We start from the raw sequence: 24,729 nt of genomic DNA on the forward strand, positions 1-24,729 counted from the left end.
GCCTGTGAGTTCCTCCACTTTCAATCCCAGCAGATACCACGGAGGTGGACAGAAATGAAACAGCAATAAAAAATAGCAATAGTTGACTTAAATATTTAGATCTTTCGAAAAAGTTGGGGGGGGGGGGGGAACTACAGAGAAGTTTCTTCCTTTCATTTATTTATTTATTTTTCTCTTTCCCTCCTTCTTTCCCTGTCTTCTTCCTCTCCTTCCCTCACTTTACGCCCCGGCCGCCGGGTCCCGGCCCCCAGCCCGGGGTCCCAGCCCCCCGTCACTTTTTCCGCTTGTAACCCCTCCCACCTTTCCACCGCCTCACCCCTCCGTTCCTCGCCCTCCCGCCGGCAGCCCCTCCGCCCCTCGGCTCCCTTTCACCCGCTCAGCCCCGCAAAGCCTCCGCGCATCCTCCCGCCGCCCGCACCTCCCCGCGCCGCGCCCCGTAGGCGACTCGACAGCGCCACCCGCTGGGCGACCGCTGAAACCGCGGCCCCGCGCAGCCCCCGCGCAGCCCCCGCGGCTCGCCTGCGGCGGCTTTAGGCCACGAACTGGCCTAAAGGCGAGGAGGCGGCGAGCATATAAAGCCTGACATACACAGGTGAGCACCCCTTGCCTACCTCCCTGGGGAACAGTGGCTGCTGGACTCTGTCACAAGTTCCTGCTGGCTATCTTTTGGGGGGGAAACAAGGTTACATTGGACATTTAAGTTCCGTGCACCCATGTTACAGTACCGTGAGCTGGGCTGCCAAATTAAAAGTTGGTAAAAGCCTAGGTGACCCTGTTTCCGCGCAGGCTGGTGCACGTGTGCAGGTTCTGAGACCCTCCCCAGGTTGCCCCTATCCGGTGGCCGAGCCCAGGTCCATCCTTGCCTTGCCCATGGAGGGGTCATCCCAGGCTGGTGCACATGTGCAGGTTCTGAGACCCTTCCCAGGTTGTCCCCATCTGGTGGCTGAGCCCAGGTCCATTCTTGCTTTGCCCATGGAGGGGTCGTCCCAGGGGATGCTGACCCAGGTCAACCCCAGCAGAGCTGGGGGCTCGGTGAGGACCATAGGAGGCACAAAGCGCCCTGGCAGCTGAGGTGCTCGGCAGCTGGGCTCACCGCACGGGTGGCAGCTCTCAGCTGTCATCTCTGCGTGCCGCAACTCCTCCTCTGCACAACAGCAATACCTCCCACCGCCTCCCCGAGTTATCCTCATCCTGACCGCCTTTGCACAGAGCAGCAGGTGGCAAACACGAAACTGTGTGCTGAACTAAATGCCATGTTCAGTGAACACTGTCCATTCTATGCACGCAGTGGAGCGGGAGCCTTCTGATAAAGAGTCTGTAATCATGGAATGAAGAACTGTCGCATTATGCCTGTGCAAAAGGGAGCGAATTGAAGGAGGAGCAGGAAATCTTAACCCTGATGACTTGTCTTTCCATTGCTTGCTTGATGCCACTTCCATAACAGTGCTCTTTGCACTTCAGTAATGGCCACAAACACAGGAAAGAGCGAAAGCAGAGCACACTGTGGTGGGGTGAAATGATATAATAGCTTTACCTAGAGCAGCTTTGGGTCCTTTGCATGACGTATTTGTAGCACATGCAAATTTGCACATAACTAAACACAAATTTAGCAACTGTCTGCACAGGCTCCAAGCAAGTTGCCTCTAAGCAATGGGATATTCAGCTTAAAATTGTTAAAAATACTCAATTTCTAGCTGTGGTAGTCCATCAGTATTGCACATATATCCTGGTATATATCTAGGACCAAGTATTTAGAGCTGGCTGTGAAGGAAACACTCTTTAATGTTTGACAAACAAGCAGTTGTGCTTGTTTGAAGCTGGTCATCAACTTGGAAGACAAAAGCAGTCCCTGAATAGGGATTCACTAGTGCAGGTGCACTGCTCAAAGGTGAATGACAGAGGAAATTTATTACAGGATATAAAAACTTTACCATGATGATAGGCCTGGTCAAAGAAAAAACTAACACCTTCTGGAAAAAAAACATTCCAGACTTCCTTTCCAATTTAAACCTCAAGCTATTTCAAACAGCTAAAATAAAACATGGAGCAGTTAGCATGAGACTTATTTAGGTAAAAAAATATTTACTTAAAAATCTTTTTTTTTTCTAATTTATTTTTTTGATCTTGATTTTTCATCAATATTTAGATTTTGAAAATAAAATTCAGTAGTTCCAACCATGCAATAGAAAGTGGGGGGAGCTGTGTGTATGTTTTTATTGTGTTACAATATATGTTTTCTATTTTCCTGAACTAGGTTGTCCCATTTGCTAACCTGAGACTCATGCTGAGTAGTTGGAAAATACTTTAATCAGATAGAATCAATACAATCATGATGATGGTTTCTCTGCAGGATCAGTTTCTCATTCACTAATTTCATGATGTAGCAAGTGTATCTTATGCTTGAAACCTGGCATGCTGGTGGGAAACATCCTGATCCTTTAAAGACACTGCTGCAGGAAAATCCAGTTGAAACAACAGAGTACGTATTCAAGCAAGGACTGCTTAAGTAAGGCTTTGAGTCATTAAAGCCCAGAAGGACTGTGAGAGAAGAGGAAGTTGTTTCATAGATGCCTGGTAGCAGAAGATGTAAATACATAACAACCCAGGCGAACAGGCTGGTTTTCTGGATCATATGCACAGCAGTTCTGCTAAATTGGGTGGGGTTATTTGGAACAAAAAGAGAGGATGCACGTGGAGAGCTCGGAAACACCGATGCTCTAGGGCAGGATGTCGCGGTGGGTATATGGAATCGCAGAGGTGCAAACAGTGTTTGTTCTCCACCTGAACCCAAAGTGGAGTCTTTTAACATTTAAAAAAAAGTGAGCTTTCTGAGGTGTGGCAGCAGTGTGTGTGATGCAAGAGATGGTGACACAGTCACCGTTGAGCCAGGGTGGCTTCTGGGTGGCAGGTTCCCTTGCACCATGCTTGCTTCCCTTGTCAGAGGCAGGAAGGCACATTTCAGGCTATTCTCTTTGATGCTCTGATTGTCATCTGCTGCATAGCAAACACAACACACTGCAGAGAGCAGCTTGAACCCTGGCTCAAGGTCTACTTGCCATAGCAGGGATCTGAGAGCCTGCTGAGGCCATGAGGCTGGGGGAGCTCTGAATCCTCATCCCAGGGGCATGTTGGATGTTCATATCTTCTACCATGCTTCATCTCGATTAAGGTATGATGAAACGGGGCCTTAAACCTCAAACACGCCAAGGGGTAACTTGATATAAATGTGCAGCTGCAATGATCTCCTGAAAGGGGGTGAGTTCACATTTTGCAGTTAGGGTGAGCTAATTGTATGTGTACAGGCAGTTGCCACGGCTTAGCTGATGGGTGGTAACTTATTAAACCACAGTAATGTGAGCGCTTCGAGTCATGAAACCATACCCAAAGTGTTTGCAGACTTGGGGCCTGAGAATCCACTGCCCTTCCATTCCATTGCACTGTCATCTTGAGGACAAGGAAAGGGATTGAAAACCTGTCCTGTACAGTCCAATGTGAGATGAAGCTTCCCAAGGGATTCTTAAATTTCTATAGAGAATTTCAAAGAATCTAACAATGTTTTCTTTTTAAATGACCTTGAACCAAAATATTCATTTTAAGTGGGATGTTTGGGAAAGAAAGAGTTCTGGAAATTTTCAACATAAAAAAACATGAAGGCCTGAATTTCCCCTAAGTCTAGTGTTTCTTACCTGCTAGGGTAAGAGCCATCCAGAAGGGAGCCTGTGCAATTTGGTGGAACTGTGGCCACAGTACTTTTCTAGATGTAATGTACTTTTAATCTGTAGTACTTGCTAGTTTCCTAGAAGCTTGACGAGAAAATTACGTGCCAAATGCTTTCGTTCCTCTGTACTTGGTCATTAATTTTGTGTGCACATGCATGAGACTGGGTGAAGAGAGTTGAAATTAGCTTGGGTTGGGTTTTTTACAGAGACTTTCCAATGCCAACCCTGTTAGCAACACCGACGATGTGAGCTTCAACCTGGAGAGCATAGATCAGATTCTAGCCCTGGTGAAGTCAATAGGATCTTGCTATTGATCTTCGGACCAAGATTTCAGTGCACTAAGCTGGATACAAGTGAGGGGTATAAAGAGCCCTTGGGGAAGCTCTTCTTTTTAATGAAACCAGAGATAAACCAATTTGTGCTCGGGGCTAATGCCTTGCTGAAGGAACTGGAGCACAAAACCTGTAATAGGGTGCTTGTTTGTGAGAGCAGATTGAGTAAACTAACAGAAACAAGTGTAGAAAGCCAGGAAATTACCTCCCTAAGTGCTGGGAAATAAAGAAAGCCCCTTGCAGCCTGTGTGAGAGGGGGTCTGGGCTTCGGTGGGTGGCTGTCACACCAAAGCAGGTGGTAGGGAGCGATGGCACCACTCTGCAAAGCAGAGGGGCCTCAGAACTGCAGCTGCCTTCACCCAGGTTTCCTCCCCTGACCCCTCTGCTGCCCATGTATCTCTCCTCCAAGTGGATAACGTTTGAAAAAATAGCCAAAACCATCATTTCACAAGACTTCAAGCCTCCGCCCCATCACTATGAAGGGTGATGCCAACAGGAGTAGACACTCACTAACACCTGTGTAGGGGTGTGTATAACATTTGTCTGGACCCCCTCTGTCTGTTTGCTGCCTGACGTTATGCTCAGTGTTGCTCTGGAGATCACAACATTCCAACAAACACCACCATGTTCTGCTCCCAATGGAGCCGTTTTTGCTCTTCCCTTGAGGTCACACTTAAAAGAAAAAAGGGAGATAGCTGGTGCTGGCCTGACCATCATGGTTTTATTTCTCATTTCTAAATGAATTCTAAGCTGAGCCATCCCATGCAAAATTTCAACCCAGGGCAGTTGTCTGCATTCACACTAAGAACTACTGAATAAGTATTTTGAGGTAGCCTTAATTATAGCTGTGAGAATGACACCAGTGTAACATTTAAAGTGTGAACATAAAATATGGCAAATCAATCAGAGTATGGAACCACACTCGGAAAGTATTCAGCTGATGATGTTCATGATCACACATTAAAAAAAAAAAAAAAGAAAAAAGAAAAGAAAGAAGAAAAATCACACGTGGAAATTCACTCCTCCAGCCAATGGAAAGAGATACTTTTCTATCTCATAGCCTACAAAATTCCCTCACCTGCTACCCAAATCTCAGTTAAAAGGAGCTTAATTTACCCCTTTGAAGAAAAAAAAAAATGTTTTGCAAACCGTTATTCCTGCTCAGCAATCACACAGACATTAAATCTTATTGCAGAGAGAAGGGGGAGAATGCCTCTTCTCAGCATTACAGCTGCAGCTGTTTGACAGAAGTAAGTGACTTCATAAACCCTCCTGATTTGGCAGTAGGAGAGTGGAGTTTTATGCTGTCTGCTGCACAGTCACAGGGGCTGAGAAAGCTCTGCAAAGCAGTCTTTACAAATGTTTCACCTCAGTTTATAAATACCTTTGCTTCACCGTGTTAATGCCTCTTTTGCTTTGCTTTCCATTCACCTTCACTGGATCATCTACCAAGACCTTTTATTGGTTTCAAGTGATTGATCCCACTGGTCCCACATTTTTCTTCTTTTTTATTTTTTTCTCTGAACAGCATATACTGCACCTTCACCTTTCCACTGATTTCTTGGCTTATTATGATAAGATGTAATTAGGATTTAGCAGGCTATCTTCATATGTAGTGTAAGCAGGATGTACACCTTCTCACAAAAGAGTCCATACTTGAGCACTATATTTTCTCTGTCTCTCTCAAGTGTCCACTCCATAAAGAATTACTTGAAAACACATTTTATTGGGCTGTGATGAAAAAGTAGATTTCTGATGGTTGTCTGCTCAGCCTCCACTTTTCCATATTCATTTTGAGACCTTGTTATTGAAGAATTAATTCCTGTTTCTCCAGAGCAACTTCTGAAGAAGTTCCCAGATATGATTAACGTGACTTTGGTATGAGTTTGGTAGGAGAGGGCTATTCAAGACTTTGCAGGAACACCATTTCCATTGGGAAGTCTTCCTTGATGTAAAGACAGCAGGAACTCTTGCTACAGCAAAATCTCCACAATTCACCTTTCAAGCTGTCTATTATTTTTATAGGACCATTACAGCTCATAGGCCTTGCTCTTTCCTTAGCCAAGCAGCCTGCTGTTTCACATTGCCAGGAGATCTTGCCGGATTTGTCTCAGAGCAGATAGGACTGGGATGCAAGAATCTGAAGGAAAAGCTGCCAGTGAACAAATGAGTTTCTCAACAATGGTCTTCAAACACTGGTGGGCTTCATGTAAGTCTCTATCAAATTGTTGTCCCTCTCTTTGTAAAACCATATGAGTACAGATGTTTCTAAATTCAATGCTATCCTAAGAGCAAAAGCAAAAAGAAGTGAGTTAAAAATAATGCTCCCCAAGTTTTCTAGTTTTCTAGATTCCTTTTTAAGCAGAAACTTCTTAATCGTAATTGTCCATCTCAGATTTAATGGGAAACATCTTCAGTTTTGAGATACATGTAGTGTAACCATTAAATACCACTGCAAGCTGTCTTGGCAGTTAGCCTTGGGTTGCAATTTCACCTACTCACTTTAAAAGGGCACTTTATTCCACAGGCATCAGCAATTAATGTTTGTTTTTTATTTTTCTGTTTCTACCAGAGAGGCCTTTTGTAGCTGTTCTCAAGCAATTAAACTCCCTCTTCCCTGACAGGGAGGAGTATCACATCAGGGAAATGCTATATCCAGATGTCTAGGGAGAGCTCCCAATGGCTCCCAAGGGGACTTTGTGACAGCAGCCCTTGCAGAAGCATCACTTCTATGCAGTGTCCCTCATCTGTGATGTGACTGGTATCACCAGTGAGGCAGATAACCTTGACAGCTCTGCTGGTCACACACCGTAATAAGTTATTTAGACTTCCCAGTCCTTCAGATGTGGCATGGCTTGCTGAATGAAAAGTGCTGCTTCAACACCTGCTTGTGCTAAGGAAATGCTCTCCATGGGCAAATGCAGTCAAACCAACATCTTATGTTGCAGGGGCAACCCATGAGAGGGGTAGAAGCAGATGGCAGAAGAAGAGCTTTAACTTGCAATGGCTCTCCAGCCTGGTTTTGTCTAAGAAATGGCTGTGTCAGCACAAAGGAAGGAACATCTCAGTGCTTGGAATGACAATTTGAGGATCTTTCTGTCAGCAGGATCAACCACTGTCATCCTAAAATTTATTTGCAAATATGGTCTCTGTCACAGCCTATGCCTTCATGAGGTCTCACAAGAAACAAACACTCCGGAAAAGCTGCAGGGGATGGGGGAACCTTGTCCTGTAGATTGTGGTACACACCAGATTTTGGCACCTCTTACCTCCTTCACTTGATGTATTTACTCTTTTAGTTAGTAGCAGCCTGTGCTTTTAGCTGAGAGGAAATGGAGTTTTAATATTCTTAAAAGCATGAAGGTTCAGACTTTTTTTCGGCTTTACCTTTGTTATTAAAAACAACAAAGAAACCAATTAAAAAACTCCATTTCACTAAGACAATCACAGCTTCATAATGGGAACAGAACAAAGGATTGGCAGTTGAAGGTTTAAAATGTGGGTTAACATCAAAACCAGTGCTGCCTGACTGCCTCAGCCAGCAAATAAAAGGCATTCATTATGGAAATACTGAAACTAGCCATCCAGCACCATTCCTGGGCATTTAGGTATTGTATGATAGCAGTTGTGGGTTTGCTGTGGGCAAGGTGAACTCACTGCTCTGGTACGCTCCTGTGCCAAAAAGCCAGTGAGTCCTGAGTCAGGAGGTTAGCTGAAAAGCAGCCTTTTTCACATATATTTCCAAAGTTTCCTTTTTCAGAAAGATTTTGATGTTTCCTTTGAAGGTCACCTTTCAAATCTGTTCTGTAAAGTTGCCTTAGGTACAAAATCCTTACTCAAATATATTAAAGGTCAAATAAATTGCACTAAGTAAACAAGCTAGCTTTGCTAGCTTTTGCAGGTGTCCAGCACATGGGAACTTCAGGATACATGACAGAGAACAAAAACTTGACTTATCTCTCTCCTTTCAGTAAAAGTGTGCAGTAACTAACTGAAGGAGAAGAAAAAGTTTCAGACCAGAAATTTTTCCATTTTAACTTCAGGAAATAGGGCCCTTGTGAGCTGAGCTGATAAAGAGCAACTGTTCCTGCAGTACTTTCCCATTTAGGAGAAGGTAACAGGAATATCTGCAGTGATTTGATTTTAAGTGTTTTCAATTGCAGGACAGGAGTAGGATCCTCCCCGCAGCTTTCCTTTGTCAAGATCCATATGTTTAAACAGATGAGTTAATAAAGAACCTCCCCCAGAATATAAAACAGCATGGCCTACTAGTTTCAAGGCACTCTAATTTATGGCTTAAAATTTTCCACTGCCCTGGGTCTGTTTCATGCAGTTGTCACTCAGTGGTAGTCTGAAGTTTCAGGATGTTTCTGATGGCTCAGCTTTTATTTTTGAACCTTAACATAAAATTGATACTATCCACCAAGTTGCTTTGCATTTATGAAGAGGCCACTTTTATAAAGGCTTCCTTAGAGTAGATACAAACTGTTTGCTTCCACCTTTTATTTTACTCAGTGATGCCAACCTGACCCATCAAACAGATTCCTACAGCTGCCTTTTACAGACAGCTGCCTTTTTCTTCAGCATGCTTGAATTTAGACCCTGGCCTGCTGCCAACCCTCAACATTTTTCCTTAATCTCCATGCGCCCTGGTAGACAGAATTTCCACTGAAGGCAGAGTGGCAGTGGTGGTGCCCTGGTCCAGGTGCTGGATGCTCTCCATGATCAGCGGACCAAATCCGGGAGTCAGGCCTGGAGTGCCAGAGCTCCTAATATCCATTCCTGGTAACTCAGCGCCTCCACCCCCACTGACCTATTTTATGTTTTTCCAGTATATAAATTCTCAGGATAGCTCAGCTTCTGGAGGAATAAAGTGGTCATTTTAGAAAGTGATTTCTGTGGCATTCCTTGGGCACATGAAAGTCTAACCCAGAGCTTTCTCCCAGAGGCTCTGCCTGTGGTCAGTGGGGAGCAATAAGAAAGGTTTCTCTGAACCATCTTAGATGGCTGTTACAGGGTGAACTGAATCTGGAGTGCCTCTTTCTTTCTAGAGACCCTAAAGGGAACATGCCTTGAGCAGCTCAGCCTTTGGGAAAACTCCATGGGTCAGACAAGCTCCACCTCAAGTCTGTATCCATCTCTCAACTGCTGTTTTCTAAAACAGTTGCATTTGGAAGGTATACATGAAGATATATACCATCAAGAATGGTGGCATGTCTAATAATTTCTTGTAAAGTTATTATTTCTGTAGAAAAACTTGAAATAATCCTTCAAGCCCCTATTGTAGCTCATTCTGTGGTTTACTGCTGCAAAGCCTCTTTCTAACATAGCAGGTGCCCGTGAATGTGCAGTGCAGCACTATCATATTAATAAAATGGAACTGCCCAAGCATATTTCCTCCAAGCTTTCAGATAGATCTCAAAAGCAATTCCTCTCTTGAAGAACCTCAAATTGTCTATTTGTCAGTATTTCAAAAAATATCCACAGAAGTGAGTATGATGCCTACGGCTTGCAAATAACTTTATGGAGGCTGAGGCAATTTTTTCCAGCATCACTCTTCACATTAATTACTTAAGAAAAATGAACACTCAAAGTTATTAGGTCCAGGAACAACTTCATAATATCAGTGGCTGCAAAATGAAAAACGTGCAGGCTGGCACATTTGTTCAATCCATGGTGGCAAGCAGGGACTCCACTGCTGGTTTATGTGAATTCTGATGAAAGCAATTTATCTTGCTTCTGTCACCCCTGAGCCATCATTTATGAATTGGTCTTTGGATCTCGCACATAAAGAAGAACAAGTCACATAGGTACTGAGAACCGATCTCTGATTTGTGTCAGGAAATCAGCAACCAGAAAACAAGCTTATTAACTACCATTAGAAATGTCATCTAGCAACAGCCACCCATTCCATACTCCTCTCCCAAAATGTACAAATCCCCTGTGTGAAGAGCCCTTTGCTTATGTTGTGCTGAGCAGCTGGCAGATATGCCTGGTTCCACCAGCCATTGTTGCTCTCCTACTAAGGAACAGGACATCACCAGGTCTTCAGTTCACCTCTGCCAATTCAGTGATGCCCAGTGCTGTGGCTGTTGTTTGGCCTGCAATGAGCTTGTGGTTTCTGGGGTTTTTGCCCTAGAGATGGGTCTCAATACATCAGGAAAACAAAGCTTGTGGCTGGCACCACTGTGAGCAGACTTAGCAGAGGCAATGCACCATCCCCCTGACTGCCTGGGGGAAAAAGGGCAGGGCTACCTTCATGCCATCACTTGAATCCTGGTGATGTGACTCACTCTTGGTACAAATGAAGTGCCACTGGGCTGATTTCACAGCAACTGCACTGTTTCACCCTGACAGGAGCAAGAGGACTACAGGTGAAAATGCAGGTCTGCTGATGCTGCTCTGCAGCTATGAGAGCTGAGCTGCTACCCCAACCTTCTTCTTCCACACCAGGCAAATCAGAGGCACCATACACATGGGCAGGAGAAACTTGCACAGTCAGAAGTTTTTTTATTATCCCACCCTGCCAATCTGGCACTTTCCAAGGACACTATTTTCTTTTCCCCCTTAAGGAAAATACCATGACTGTTTTGCAAATGGGATGGCTATTTTAACTTCTTAGCGTGATTTATGTTCCATTCCCCGCTGGCTGCTGTCGAGATTGGCCCAGTCCAATCCGCTACACATTTCTGATTTAGTACCGTCCTCACGACCCCTCAGTAACTCCAGTACAGGAGGTAGGATGTTATCAGAAAACTGGAGTAATGCATAGCTGCACCTGAGCACAGCCAGGGCAAGCCACATGCTGCTATTTTGGGAAGCTCTTATACCTTGTACTTTTCAAATCCATTCACATTGCTGCTTAAAATACAGAATCTCTCGGGGAAAAAAAAAAAAGGAAAAAAAAGACTGTTCTGTTTGCCTTGGCAGTGTAATTATGGAGGAAGGAAAACGTGGACATTATCACAGGGAGTCTTTGTAGAGGCAGAAGACGAGAGGAGTTTGATTGTTGGTGCGATGCCAGTAAACTGCTGGTTAGGCAGTGGGGCAATGCGGTCACCTGGGGGAAAGAGGTCCCTCACCCTTCTCCATCTTTACACAGACTCACTGGCTAAGCAGTCTCTTTGCAGTTGTGCTTCACGCAAAATCAGTAACAAGGCACTTGCTGTCGTTAGCAAAGGATTTGCTCCAAATTCTTGAAAGGGTATCAGTTTTCATCAGAAATTAACACCTACCTTGTAATAGCTGAGGACTAGCACTGTCTAACGGGCACTGGGGCGCAGAAGAAAGTGTTGTTCCTGGTACCTACAGGGGATCGGCTATTTCAGTGTTGTCCTTTCTATTCCTGGAATCTGTTTTGTCTTCAAAACTATGCCTATCACTTTTGGGAGCATTTTATGGAGTGAACTTTTCAACAAGTTCAGCTGATAAACCAATACTGATGCCATAAGCCAATAAAAGGGAAAAAAGGAACAACCACAAAACAAATGTAAAACAGGAAGGTCAAGACTGTCAAGAAGGAACTGAAAGAGACATAACCGTAGCAATAAATGAGAAGTACCAAGCTCTGACTACTAGAATCACTAAGTGTCCCTAAGTCATAAACCCAGAGCTTTCCCTCAGAAATAGTGAGTATAAGGACATCCTACCAAAGGCTGCCATTCTGAAGGGATTTTAGCCAATTCATTGGCTTAGAGCTTATTCTTATGGGCTTGTTCATCTGGATTTATGGACAGGTTATAATATAAATGTACCCCTTGGAATCCAATTTACTTAAAAATAAAATCTTCAGCAGTGAAACTACTTGCAATTAAAGGGGTTGGTTATCCATGACACAGGGTCTGAGGAAACCCAGTGCAGAATTTATGTAACCTCATTGTAGAAGGGAAGTGGGGAAAGTCCCAGAGCTCAGTGGGTCATGATACTGGGTTTTCAGTGAAAAAAGGACCTAACTTAGTTTAAGTAGAATAGGAAAATCAGAATCCAAAGTAAACTGTATTCCCAGTGGTATCTAAACATTGCTTTCCTAAAAGTAGATACTAAAGTAGTTCTGGGAAAGAAGAGGGAGAAAACAGAATTTCTCTGAGGTGGCTGTATTTCATCAAGCCTGCATTTGTTTGTCCTAAGAAAGAAAGAAAAGTCATTAGCTTTGTTTATTTAAAATTAAGTGCAGTGAAGAAGTCTTGCTGGAAAATTAGTATTGCAGAAGTCCACCCTGTCGCTCCCATTTTTGAAGAATAATGTCTAAAAATTTAATTTGATTTTTAACACACTTTTTTTTTTTTTATGTACGCACAGCTTCCAGTACTGGCCCTTCCATCTCTAGGTGTATTTATTCCTAGTGGACTCTTAGATGGATATTCCTGGGGACTGAACATATTTTGGACCCAAATATTTAAAGGTTGCTTCTGAATCTTGGTGACCGAGTTTTATCTTGACTTGAAATAGTTTGGATTTGATTTTAAACAAATTGCGAACAACATCAGAAAGCCAGCTGGACTCAGCACATTGATCTAGCACATGTGAAAACAGTACTTGCAATATCTCAAATTCGTCACTAAGATACTAAGACACCAGAAGTCATAGCAAAATTTTGTTCACAAATATTTCTCATCAGATGAGAGTTTCAGTGTTCACATCTTCTGTTTCAGTGCACCCCCCTTGTGCTGGTCTATGATGGGAAGGTTGGCATAAAGGTGAAAGAGCAGTTTTTCAGCTCAGCTAGCCCAGGAATCGGCGTCTACTACGATAATGGGGATTTTGCGTCATGCACTTTGGGTAAGAACTGCCATCTTGTTCTACATAGTACACCCAAGACTTGTCTCATCATAAGGTAAAGACCTTTTGGACAATGCCAAAATAAACTGACTTGGAACAAGACATATTTGGACTCCAACAACTAAATCCACGAATTACAAAGTATCTAGACTTTTCCTTAGACTTACTCCTGGGTTAATGTGCATAGCCATTGTATTTTTCGGAAAATTGAGGATTTTTCAGCTGTATGTTCATAGTGTCTCATATGCTGGATATATGTGTGTCAGCCTGGAACAGCCATGGGCTCTGCAGGTCGATCATATTTCACTTGCAAGTTACCAGTCATCTCTGCATCTCTTGTTGGGTTTTGGCTCTTTCAGAACTGGAGAATAGCTTTATAGTTTAAGACTTTCTGTGCATTTATAGAAATTTAGACATATAAAACTGGCTTCTGAAAAAGCTCTAAATAATCTTTCCAGGCTAGTCAGCATGTCAGTAAGCCTTCACTGTGCCAGAAAGTTTTTATCCCCTGAACCCCTGTGATGCAACTCCACTGAACTGTCAGTAGCTTTCTGTTTTGTAGGCTGTAGGCTTAAATTATTTAACTGAAAATTAATGCAAATGAAACTCTTCCAGTCTGCATGGCAAGACCCAGCACGTGCAGTTATGGGATGCAGGCCACTGCCCTTCTGCCCAAAGCCCAAGACAAGTGAAATTCTGTCTCTCTCTTACTTACTTTTGGGTGGAGAGGAAGAGGATGCTGTTGTAGGAGAGGGAGCAGGAGAGACTGCTCTACTTGTACAAGCCGGGAAGTCGCTTCTACTATTCGGGACATCTTGCTGCGCAGAGCCTTCTCTCGAAGTGTCTCACACCTTGCCAGCCTTGGCAAGGCCAGCCTCTCTGGCCTGGGCTCACCTGGCCTGAGAGAAGGTAGGTCTCCACTCCCTTCCTCCTTAGGGCTTTTCCCTGGAGCTTTTCTCTCTTCCTCCAGCTCCTGAGTCCCACCAGGCTCTGACACCTCCATCACTGCTCCCAGGCTGTGCCAAGCTGTGCCAGACCTGCTGGCACTGAAGGTTTGGGTGTGGGAAGGCTGTGGGGGGCTGTAGGGAGGATGGGGTGCTGCAGCAGCCTGGAGAGTGCAGAGAGCCTCTGCCTGGTGCCCGATGGACACAAGCAGAGCAGACGGCTCGGCCATCAGCCTTCCCTCCCACCTCCCTTCCCACTCCAGACTTGGGTGCAGCTTTTAAAACCTGGATTGCTCCCTTCCCTCCCTCTTCCCTCTTATCTCTGACCCCCGCTGGGTGGCCATCCGACCCACCTGCCTCTCCACCCCACCAGTGCTGGCTTTGCTCGGAAGGGTGGGTGAGTGCAGAGCTTGGGGCTGCCAAGCCTTTTGCACCAAGCAGTGCAAATCCTCCCATGAGCCCTGCTGGAAGCAGGCTTGCCCGTTCGAGGGGGTGGGGTGCACATGGAGTCAGCCCTCTGGAGGCTGCCTTATGCAGCTCAGTGCTGAAGGAGTTTACAACATGTTTTGATGTGTAATTTAAAAGGAGAACAATGGCCAGGAGTGAAGCTTTTCATTCCAGACCCCTCCTGCTTCCCGGGGTGTCTGGTGCAGATCTGGTTGTTGCTCCTGCGTCCCATGCCAGGTGCCTCCCAGTGACACCCACACCAAGAGGCAGAGGCCCCTGGAAACACCCAGCTGGGTCTGGCCATCAGGATTTCCACCAAAAAGCTATGGCTACTGCTAAGTCAAAACTTCTCAGCCTACCCTCAGTTTTGTTACTATTATTATTATTATTCACAACTCCAAAACGCATCAGATGTATCTAGACCTGTCAAGCTGATAGTACTGCATTTGGAGCACGGAAAGAAGTCAAAAAAAAAAAAAAATCTCAAGTAGGAAAACAGTGTGTTGGAAACGGGAAGGCTGAATGAGCCCCACCTGAAATAACTCCAAAAAAAGGCATTTCTGGCTTTGGCACGTCAGCCAGAAGGATCCTATATGTTTTTGAATATGGTTCCCGAAGGATTTAAAACTGTAAGATTTGATGTTAAACCTATTTCTGTGCTGTGAAACCAGGGACAGCTGTACAAATATTTGCTGTTTTTAATTAAACCTAACATTGCTACTTCCTTCATTTAAGTTAGGTCAAAGGACTGGCAATTTAATGCTTTGATAGATGAAGAAAAACAGTTGTGGGTGTTGTGTTTTAGAAATATGTTATAAAATAAGAAGTCTGAGGGAAAAGTCCTCAGAAGCTATAATAGCTCTACCCTTGTGCTTTCTTCTCAGAGATGTTTTCCTTGTCAAGTATTTTGCCTTATCCATATAGCAGCTGTTTCTACCATAATTCTGCTCACTATTTTTCCTTGAAAGACTTTTATCTAAACTTTCCATTTGCTCTTTAGTTAAACTTTAGGTAGCATTCTCTCATCATTGTGTTCTTTATAAACGTCGATAAATCTGCTTTCTTAGGGGGAAATGAGGAGGGACGTGCCTGGTCCCGCTCTCTTTGGACCCCTCTACATGGCCTCAGTCACTGGGCAGAACATCTCACAGCAAGTCCCTGTGGAGAAATGCTGGTCTTTCTTCTGCTCCTCAAAGCAGGGATTTACCGTCGCAAACTCTTCCAAAATCAAATGTATCAATCCCTTCTCACTGCTAGAAATAAACTAACAACTCAAAGACCCGTTTCTTGGTCACACAGCAAAGACAAAAGAGTACTAAGCTGAGACTAGACGGGGAAACCTCTCTTTTCAGCTCCATGGCGGGGGTCATACTTACCCTGGGGCAAGTCCCTCACTCTCCCACTGTGGGAAATCAAGATAATGATGCTGACTCCCACGGTACTGTGTTTTCAGACCCGTACAGTAAAAGAGCTGGGTATTAGAGTATTTCAGGCTTTCAAAGGAAGGCAAAGAGGACATGGAATCAAGCACAAATTTTCCCCAAATTGTCTTTGTCAAAAAATCTGGATTCATGAGCATACACTATTGGAGAATGTCCACTTTTATAATTTTTTGTTTAAAAATCAGGAAAAAATGTTTAGAAAGACAGAATAATGCATTCAAACACCCAGGCACATATTTTAAAGTTTGATTTTTTTTTAGTGTGATGTTTTCCAGTTTGCTTTTAAGTCAAGGTATAGAGAAAAGACACCAAAGAGGAGTAAGATAAGTGTTTTGCTAGTGTTGATCCACATTTTGTGTTTTGTCTTGTTTTAGATTTTAGTTTACAAAAATCTAGTGACATTTCAAATTTTCATTCTCAGTGAAAAATCTCAGATTTTCTGTAGAAAAACAAAACAAACCATCATTTCTTCCCCTTTGGTACATATAATGAAAAGAATGAAGAGATTGTCCCTTCTACCTAGTTTATTTCTTCTTTAAAAGTCACATCTCTCATTGTGCGAAGTGAAAATATTATTATTATAGGGTTTGAATATCTTCAATATGTTCTCAGTAAAGCTCTTTCTTTGCTATTATTAGCAATTTTAGCATTATATTACTACTACCAGCAGTTTTATTGTTGTTGGTTTTGTGTGCTGAGCCCTAGCATTGCATTGAAAACAAAAAAGTGGTTTTTTCACAAAGGTGTAAACCTAATCCATCAGTTGATAGACATCCATAAGCAGAATGTTCTTCCTATAGTGGATGACCAGACTAGCCTGGCATCAGTGCAGGACCCATGCTAGACACTCAAACCAAATGGGAAATGAGTTAAAATTGCAGAGAAGTGGATACAGGAATGTGGAGAACACAAAGATTTGCAGTTTATCAGCTTGCTCACTTTTTAAATGCTGGAAATACGGTCTTCTTAGGTGGTCTGAATTTTTGGGGTGGATTAACATTTTATAAAACTTCTTCTATGCAAAAACATAAAAAAACCTCCAAAACCACTAACAAACCCTTATCAGGAATTTTCTTAGAAAAATGTTATCCATGGACAATTGCAAAAACGAGAAGTGGAAGTCAGTTTTTATTTCCAACATCTGTCTCCCTATCTGCTCATTATTTATGTGCATACCATGTGAAGCCCTGAATATACTGAGTTGTTGGTCAGGTAAAGACTAAACGAAGAGGAGATATAGCATGACTTAATGCTAAAAAAATCATATGTTGTGACATCTACCTTTGCTAGAGCTAGTACCTTTCACCTAATAACTTAAACTATAGCAGAATGGGTCTGTTAACTGTTTTTAACAGGGTTCTAGTGTGTATCCATAAATCCAGAGGTTCTCTTCCTGACACTGCTGCTGTCCCATCTGCTTCTGCCAAGTATGTCTGAAGGGGCAGAATGGATGGAGAAGCATCTGCCCCTCAATCCAGGATGTATAAGTAAAAGCAGAGTTTGTCCTTACCCTACTTTTGTTATAATTGAATGTACTTTTACAGTCAGTGAGTTTTTCTCAATGAGTTAACCATCCTTTCAGGGAAAAAAAGAAAAAAAAAAAAAAAAAGGAAAAGATGAATAGCTGCTTATTTTAATCTGGCAGCACTTTGAGAAAATACAGCATTTTTTCTGTCTCACGTAGCTCAAGGCTAAAAACCCAAAGAGCAAGAAAACTCCTCTCTCCCCCCACTTCAAAAATGAAAGTCAAAATTTTGTGAGATTCAGCACAATCCATGGGATTTATGTTGCACCTGTTGAATTCTCACAAGAAATATCAATTAAAATATTGTGACTTTGGAAGGAATAGAGGAAATCTGCGGGGAGACTGGAGCTCCGTGGCTTTTCTGCACCTGCAGCAGTCTGCTGTCCCGGCTCTGTGCCTCTCGGGTAAGGAGGGGCTGCCGGGCTGGTGCCATGTGCTGCTCCGTCTCCATCTGTGCACGAGGAGAGGTCCATTTCCCCCATCTGCGCCATGCTCACTTCTTGTTTGAGTTGGCACCCACTGATGGTATCAGGACGGTGAGGCCTTGCTGACAAGTGCTGGAGTGTTCAGTAATGCAGATTTGGGATGATCTTGCTGCACTTGAGTGTCTGGACTGTGGCGGTGAAAGAGAGACTAAGATCTCAAAGCAGTTAACTCTAAAGCCTAATCAAACCTGACAGCAATTTTTGACAAGCCTGAGTGTCTGAGTCCATAAGCCTTTGTCTCCAGCTGGTGACAGTGGGATTTACCAGGAAAGGCTGGGTTCTGCACTGCTGTTGTTGCTGATGTTGCTGTTTACATGTCACAGTGCTAGTGGGATGGCCCTCATGGAGCAGGATCTTAGGGAACACTCAGGTTCAGGAGAGACTGCAAGTCCAGAAAAAGTGCTACATGTGTTCCTAGAATGTGTTGATCTAATTTGAACTTGATTAGGTTGTCCTAATTATATCTTCTCCTCTCCTTTCCTCTTCTCTTCTTCTTCCCCATTGTTTTCCCTGCAGGAAGCTCACATCCAGCATTTTGGGTGTACTCACCTCACATCTGTCTGCAAAACAGGCAACTCCTCTGCCTGAACTGTGGCAATGGAGGGACACATTCATGGTCTTCCCTGTGAAAAAAGAAAACTGACTATAGTGGGGTGCCTGATGATGAATGAGAATAGGCAAGTAAGCTGTAAACTGTTTCTGCAGCCTCTGACCATTCTCAGCTAGAGGCATTTTTGTGCCCATGATATTTTATGTTTAGTGTCCCATAGCGGGTCCCTCTCCAGGTGCTTGTCCACCCCCCCTTTACATCCATGAAGCCAGAGTGTCTTCTGACAACAAAATCCATGCCTCCTCGCTACCTGAAAAATCACTTCCTAACATTTGTTTTCAACCTGACTCCCTTATAGCCCATAGGTCATGTACTGAAAGGGATGAGTGAGAGTCAATACTTCTCCAAGGCAGCCAGCGTTTTGCAGACCTCTATCATATTTTCCCTACTGCTCCTTTCCAGCTTCTTCACATTGTCCTGCTACAGGTTAGTGTCTCCACAGAGGGCCAGCTGGGGTTGTCCCTTGTCCTGAAAGCAGAGTCAGGCCATTTCACTTATCAAATGATGAACAACTGAATTAATATAGGTGGCTTAGCATCAGGGCAATGGAGACAGCCCACATGGCCGGTTCTGCTGGCTCAGCTCTGGGGTCAGGACTCTTCAGCCAAGTGCCAGGCACAGCAGTGGGGTGCTGCAGCCTCTTCCACCAGTGTGGCTCTTCCTGCGGTGAACACTAGACCAGACTTAGGTGTATGTTCCTAGGATACAAATACAAAAATATTTTCTCTCTCATACGTGTCATTCTGGGGAGACATTCTGCCCTGAGAACCAGCCTTTTATATAACACCAACTAAATACACATTGCACCTAAGTGGAGATACTCTGGTAGAAATAAATGTGCTTATAAGCATTTGGAAGTGTAAAGGTGATATTTATAAAGTGACCAGAACACCCACTATGCTCTGCATAAGCCAGTGAAAATAAAAGCTGCTGAGTTTTATCAGCTTTAGAGCACCACAGGAGCAGTGCACAGAGTGGTTCATCTGCAATGTGTGAGTGCTGAGCACAGCTGATTAACGTGCTGCTGTAGCTAAAGACAGGGTAATCATATAGATAATATGAGTAAATGATAAAATGATTAGCAGTTTTATGGCTTCTCAAATGCTTTCTCCTAATATCTACAAATGCACCGTATTTGTGAGAGTAAAAGCAATGAAAACTCCTGCAGGTCAAAATAACTTTATTCTTAAGAGTATACCTAGGGTGTTGTCTTCCCTCCAGCCCAGTGGTAAACATGTTGATGTTGGAGTAAAGAAAGGGCTGGTATTTTTCTTGGATGAGTGAAGTACATCTTTATCATTCTGCATTAACTATTTCAGATGCTGTATACACTTTTTTACCTACTAACTGTGTTCTGATGGTTTATAAGTGACAAAAGCTTCTTTTTAAAATATTCTGAAACCACTCAGAACTCCATGTAAAATCTGGGGAGTAAAATCTGACAGAAATTGAAGCAAATGTAATTACCTGAAGTGACAGGTTTGTCCTCAGAACAGTTTCCACTGTAGAAGGACATTACTTTTTTCTTTTTTCTTTTTTTTTTTTTCAATTTTCTGTCTCTTTCTGTCTCTGAAAGAGATAAAATTTGCATTTCCTTAGGGGCAATGTTAGGTAAACTAATTGAAGGTACAGTTCAATGGATGCTGAAAGTCACTATAAGGTGGCATTGGTGCTGAAAGGCACCGTCCCAGTCTCTCCCCATCTCCTTTGTAGCTGTGCAGAGAACTGGAGTGAGAAGCTGATCTTATCCAGCAATAAAACAAGATTGATTTGGATTCCCTCCCCAGAGAAGCTTGTTTTGCAGATATGCAGGCATGCAGGCTCCTGTGCTCACACAGGGCGGGAAGCTGTGAGGCAGGACCAAGTGATTCTATGATTCCATGGGAGATTGGAGATTATTTTTCTTTAGAGATACTTTTGCTGTTTTACAATGTTGATCAGGCTGCTACCACAGCTAACCCAACAGCAGCAATATTAATATTAGCCAGGAATAAGTGGGACTAGTTATTTATTTATTAAAAAAACACACATAAATATAGTCCTGTGTCTTTAGAAGTAGGGATAGGTGAATGGTTTCCTTTTTTTCTGCAAGCCTAAATACACATTATTTGGCATGGAAGGGAGTTGCTACAGGCTCTGTCTCACCTGTGCTAGCTACAGTTCACTTTGCAGATGTGCTGAAGGATGGTTCATGTGTTAAGAGCAAGTGACTCATAATTGGACCTTCTGGGAAACATTATGGGTCACCTAAATTCTGCGAGGAGTTCAGAGAGGAAATCGAGCTTAAAAGAGCTGAGGGACTTGAGCTTGTGCTGCACACAGGATGTCAGGTGGCAGGAGGAGGAAACAGCTCTGACCAGGGGGGCCTGGAAAGGAGCCCAGCTTGGTAGGGACAGACCTGCAAGGCTCCTAGTGAGGATGTGAGCTGGCTAGGAAGGTGGGAGGGAGTCTCTGGGTAATTTTGAACTTTGCACTAACGAAGCTGGCTTCCAAAGGGGAACATTCTTGGGAAAACAGGAAGAGAAAGAGATTGAAGCAGAGCCAAAAATTAGGCTGGGTGAACAGCAGGATTCATAAATCTGTGTGCAGTTTTTACCCGCTCTCGCAGAATCCCAGTCATGAAAGAAAACCAAACTTTCACACTGGTTAGGAGTTAGTGATACCAAACTGAGAGCTGTTTACCTTCACAGGAGAAAAATGGCTCACAAATATCTTGCTGTTAAAGAAACAAGGTTGGGTCAGGTGAACAAGACGGATTGTTCGTCTAACAAAAGAGGCTGAGTCAACCCTTCAGGGTAGGGTGTGGATGAAGCTACAGCAACAAAACCTAATAAATCTGCTGTCAGGATTGTATACTTGCTTTCTGTTTATGCATGTGGGCTGGGTAAAGGGTTTACTGAGTATGCATTTAGTAAGAGATTCCTAATTTTAGCAGGATGAAACTCAAGGTTAGCAATCTAAATGGAATCCTCTATATCTTCCCTTTTGTTAAAGGAAAAAGAAGCAACCTCACAGGGCAACAATGATATTCCATTGTCAAACTGCCATGAAGCTCCCTATAAATGATGTTTCTAGATGTATGGCTTAGGCCAAGTATCTCTTTTCTAGATGTCATACATCAGGTAGGTGAATCCCAACCATAGAAAATACTCATCTTCAGAGTTATTGTAGAGTCACTAATATTGATCTGTAAGTACATTTCCACCTCCCTAAAGTTATTTATTTCTGCCTCTACCCGTCTTCCACATTTATGATGGCAGCTCCCACTAGATTTGACCAAAGAGGTATTGTTTTGCCATTGATGCTCCCATGGTACATGAGTTCATCCGAGTCTGCTGTTTGAAAAAAGCATATGAGGGGCCAACACACTGAGCACAATTTATTCCAGATCTTTGCAGAGCACACAATGCTCTTGAGCCCATACAGATGTGTAGCCAATAGGGAGCTGTCTGGCTACACAAGTTTTTTATATATTTTTCAACTAAATCAGAAATCCAAATGCAAAAGTCAGCACTCAGGGATGTCTACATGGATTTGTGACTCTCTTGCCTGAGTTCTAAGGTTATAAACCAACGAAGGGATTAAACTCATATGTACATTTTTTTCTTTCTGTGACAGACTAAGATGAATAACATTGCTAATTTACAGAATCAGAGAACATTTAAATGGGAAAGGTTTCTTTAACCGTTGAGGTAAAATCCTTTTGAAAGTGGTTTTAGGCTGGTTTTGATAGCACTCAGTGTCACCATTTTTCACAGGAAGACATCTCTTCTGCCAGCTCTGATGGTTTGCCATGTGTGTTTTATAAGGCATCACCACTTCGGCTTAAAAATACCCAGAAATAGGACATATGCTGGCAGTCCTGAGGCATATACTAACATAAACCAAAGCTATTTAATAAAACTGTAATATAATTCATTTTATTCAGCCCTTTCAGAAAGCCATGTGTGAAAGAAATGGAAGACAGTAGAAAAATGATGCTGTTGGCAGAGAGTGCACAAATGCTGTGTTTGCTTGAACCCACAGAAACGGGTTCAAGGAAGATTATAGCTCCATATACATACACATTAAGCCCCTGAATTCTGTCATGCCCATCCCTCTGACCCTAGCACTGCCCTTACCAGAGGTGAAAACCAAAACCACCAACAGCTAATCAGGTGCTCAGCCAAATACATGTGGGTTATACCACACTTGCTGCTGAGCCCTTGTGACAGAAAAAGGGGGTCTGGACTCACAGTAGGCACATCTTGGGGAAGTGGGAGCCTTAGCAGCATGAAGGTGAGTACAGGCCTGACTGTCTGGCCCTGGGGAATATGGACTGGTGGGATCCTGTTGGTAACTCACTGCTGCTACTTGCAACTGCAGTTTCAGGCAGAGGGAAATGCTAAATTTACAGTGTCCCCCTCTACCCCTGCTCCTGCTGCTGGAGAACTGCTCTGAGCTGGGAGGGCAGCACAGTGCACGTAGCCGGCAGCATAAGCTCTATTCGTATCTTCATGTGTACAGCAGTGTAACTTCAATTTGGCGGTGATGTGGAACATGTGGCCCAGTGTGACTGTTCTTGCCTGCAGATGTTAAAGGCAGGCAGCAGACACAAGCTGTACAATGCCTTCCCTGAATATTTCTATTCAGGTGCTAAGGAAAGGAGGACCAGTAGTGAGCTCTAAGCTCCAGTACTGAACCCTCTATTATCCACATTACTTACTGTTTTATTTTCTCCCCAGTTTTGACCTCTCCAGTCAGCTCTGTCCAAGACAGTGCCCAAGCATTGTTTTATCCAAGGCTGCGCCAGCTTTGCTACTCTCCATCTTATACCATTCGTTAATGCTCTTCCAGCAGGTTTTCCATCCTCAAACCCCTCCATATGCTTTTATGTTACAGTCCAGGGCATGAACCATGGACCTCACAATCCTGCTGTAAAAACATAACTCTGGTGGGTTGTAGCCTTGGCCTGCACTCTTCTAGAAACTTTGAGCTGAAAAGGTTACACAGAAAAATTATGACACCTGAGTACAAGGCATACCGAATGCTGTCTGCAGGAGATCTTGAGCCAAGGTGCTATGGATGCAGTTTGCTCAGGAGGAGAGTTGTCCCATGCAGTGTAGATGAAAGCCAGGCACTGCCTGCTAAATGGACACTATTAATCCAGTTAGACCTTGTAATGGTGTCCATAGTGAGAGTAACTGGAAAAATTATATCTGTTCCAACTTTCAGATGATGCCCTGACTTTCCTTTAGCCTAGGGTGCTTTTCAAGTGAAGCCCAACTTTTCTTGGGGTTGGCTTGGTGTCATTGCTGGGGGCGCATCACAGACCCTACAGCTGGGGCAATGCTGGTCACTAACAGACAGGGCTATGGAGGCTGACCAGCCCATGGTGGGGGAGCTCCAGAAAAGACAGACCCTGAACTGCAGGGTCTCACCACTACCTAATCTGAAAAGAAGGAAGGAAACCTGTATCTTTTACAAACGGCTGGAAGAATCCAGGATGAAAATGCAAGGCAAAAATAGGGTCAGCCTCAGAGAAAAGTTTTATATTTGCAGTTAGTTTTTCAGTACAGGAAGAAGTGATGACAGCCTATTCGCTTCAATCCAAATCCCTCTGTCATCTAGTCCTGGGAGAGGACCAGGGTCTCTACATGGGGCATACTATATTTTTAATCCAATTATAATATGGCTCAGTCCCTTTCTTACAGCTCAAGCTGAAGCATGAATATAATTGGACAGCAACTCAGTTTAACAGCCATAGCCATAAACTTGATAGTTTGCATAATTCGGATGGGGGTTTCCTGGGAGATTTGCTGTGTAATATTGAAGATCAGGTTTTGGTTTTTTTTCCAAAGGTAAAAATGAAGACTACAGCTCTTTTGCAAAGGCCATAAATACAAAGCTGATTTCTCTAGAAAGAGGGGCCTACGCGGTGCATGGTCTTGTCTTCCAAGTATTGTCATGGACTGCTGTAAAGTTCAGTGTGGCTTTGAGTCTTCAGGAAAGACCCCGCATAGATACATGGAAATGCATGCAAGCCCTTGCCCATATCTAACTCTACCTGTTTTCACACAGCATTTTTCAATCAAATGTGTGACAATCAAATATGTCACAAATTGAAGACATGTGAATACAACCGCCCCCCAAAAAAACCCCAACAAACCAACCAAAAAAACAAGCCCAAAACTATTGAACTGTTTGATGGCAGAAGTCAGGCATGTGCTTACAAGGAAGAGTAAAGATGATACGGCTGTCCTGTTGTCATTAACACTTGCCAGACGAGCAGCATGACATGGGAGTATTTCTGTAGCTAGATTGTTGGCCCCCACCCAGATCTGAGCTATATCTGACCCTGAAAGCACCACACAATATAGTCCTTGAAATGGAAAAAAAAATAAATAATCTCAATTACTGACAACTTCCTGGTGCTTGCTGTAGGTGATTTCCTTTTTAATGTCATTA

The 24,729-nt window shown here is 43.5% G+C and overlaps 1 protein-coding gene across 1 annotated transcript; it reads right to left on the bottom strand.

Moving 5' to 3' along the window:
• Nucleotides 1–6,129: 6,129 nt before the first annotated feature.
• On the bottom strand, nt 6,130–14,003 carry DLEU7 (deleted in lymphocytic leukemia 7). Its single transcript, XM_065677158.1, has 2 exons — nt 13,545–14,003; nt 6,130–6,336 (listed from the first exon to the last, which is right to left on the bottom strand). Exons 1-2 carry the CDS (start codon nt 14,001–14,003, stop codon nt 6,130–6,132), a joined length of 666 nt encoding a protein of 221 aa, XP_065533230.1.
• Between the last annotated feature and the right edge of the window lie 10,726 nt (nt 14,004–24,729).

The sequence above is a fragment of the Lathamus discolor genome, chromosome 4 (assembly GCF_037157495.1).
Source record: "Lathamus discolor isolate bLatDis1 chromosome 4, bLatDis1.hap1, whole genome shotgun sequence".
Classification (NCBI taxonomy): Eukaryota; Metazoa; Chordata; class Aves; order Psittaciformes; family Psittacidae; genus Lathamus; species Lathamus discolor.

Bases quoted from the DNA above. Each gene is read 5' to 3' on its own strand.
- DLEU7 (XM_065677158.1), bottom strand. From the start codon at position 14,003: ATGGCCGAGCCGTCTGCTCTGCTTGTGTCCATCGGGCACCAGGCAGAG. The intron at 6,337-13,544 runs GTAAGTAAGAGA...TTTTGCTCTTAG, and splicing joins CTCTTCCTCTCCACCCAAAA to GATAGCATTGAATTTAGAAA.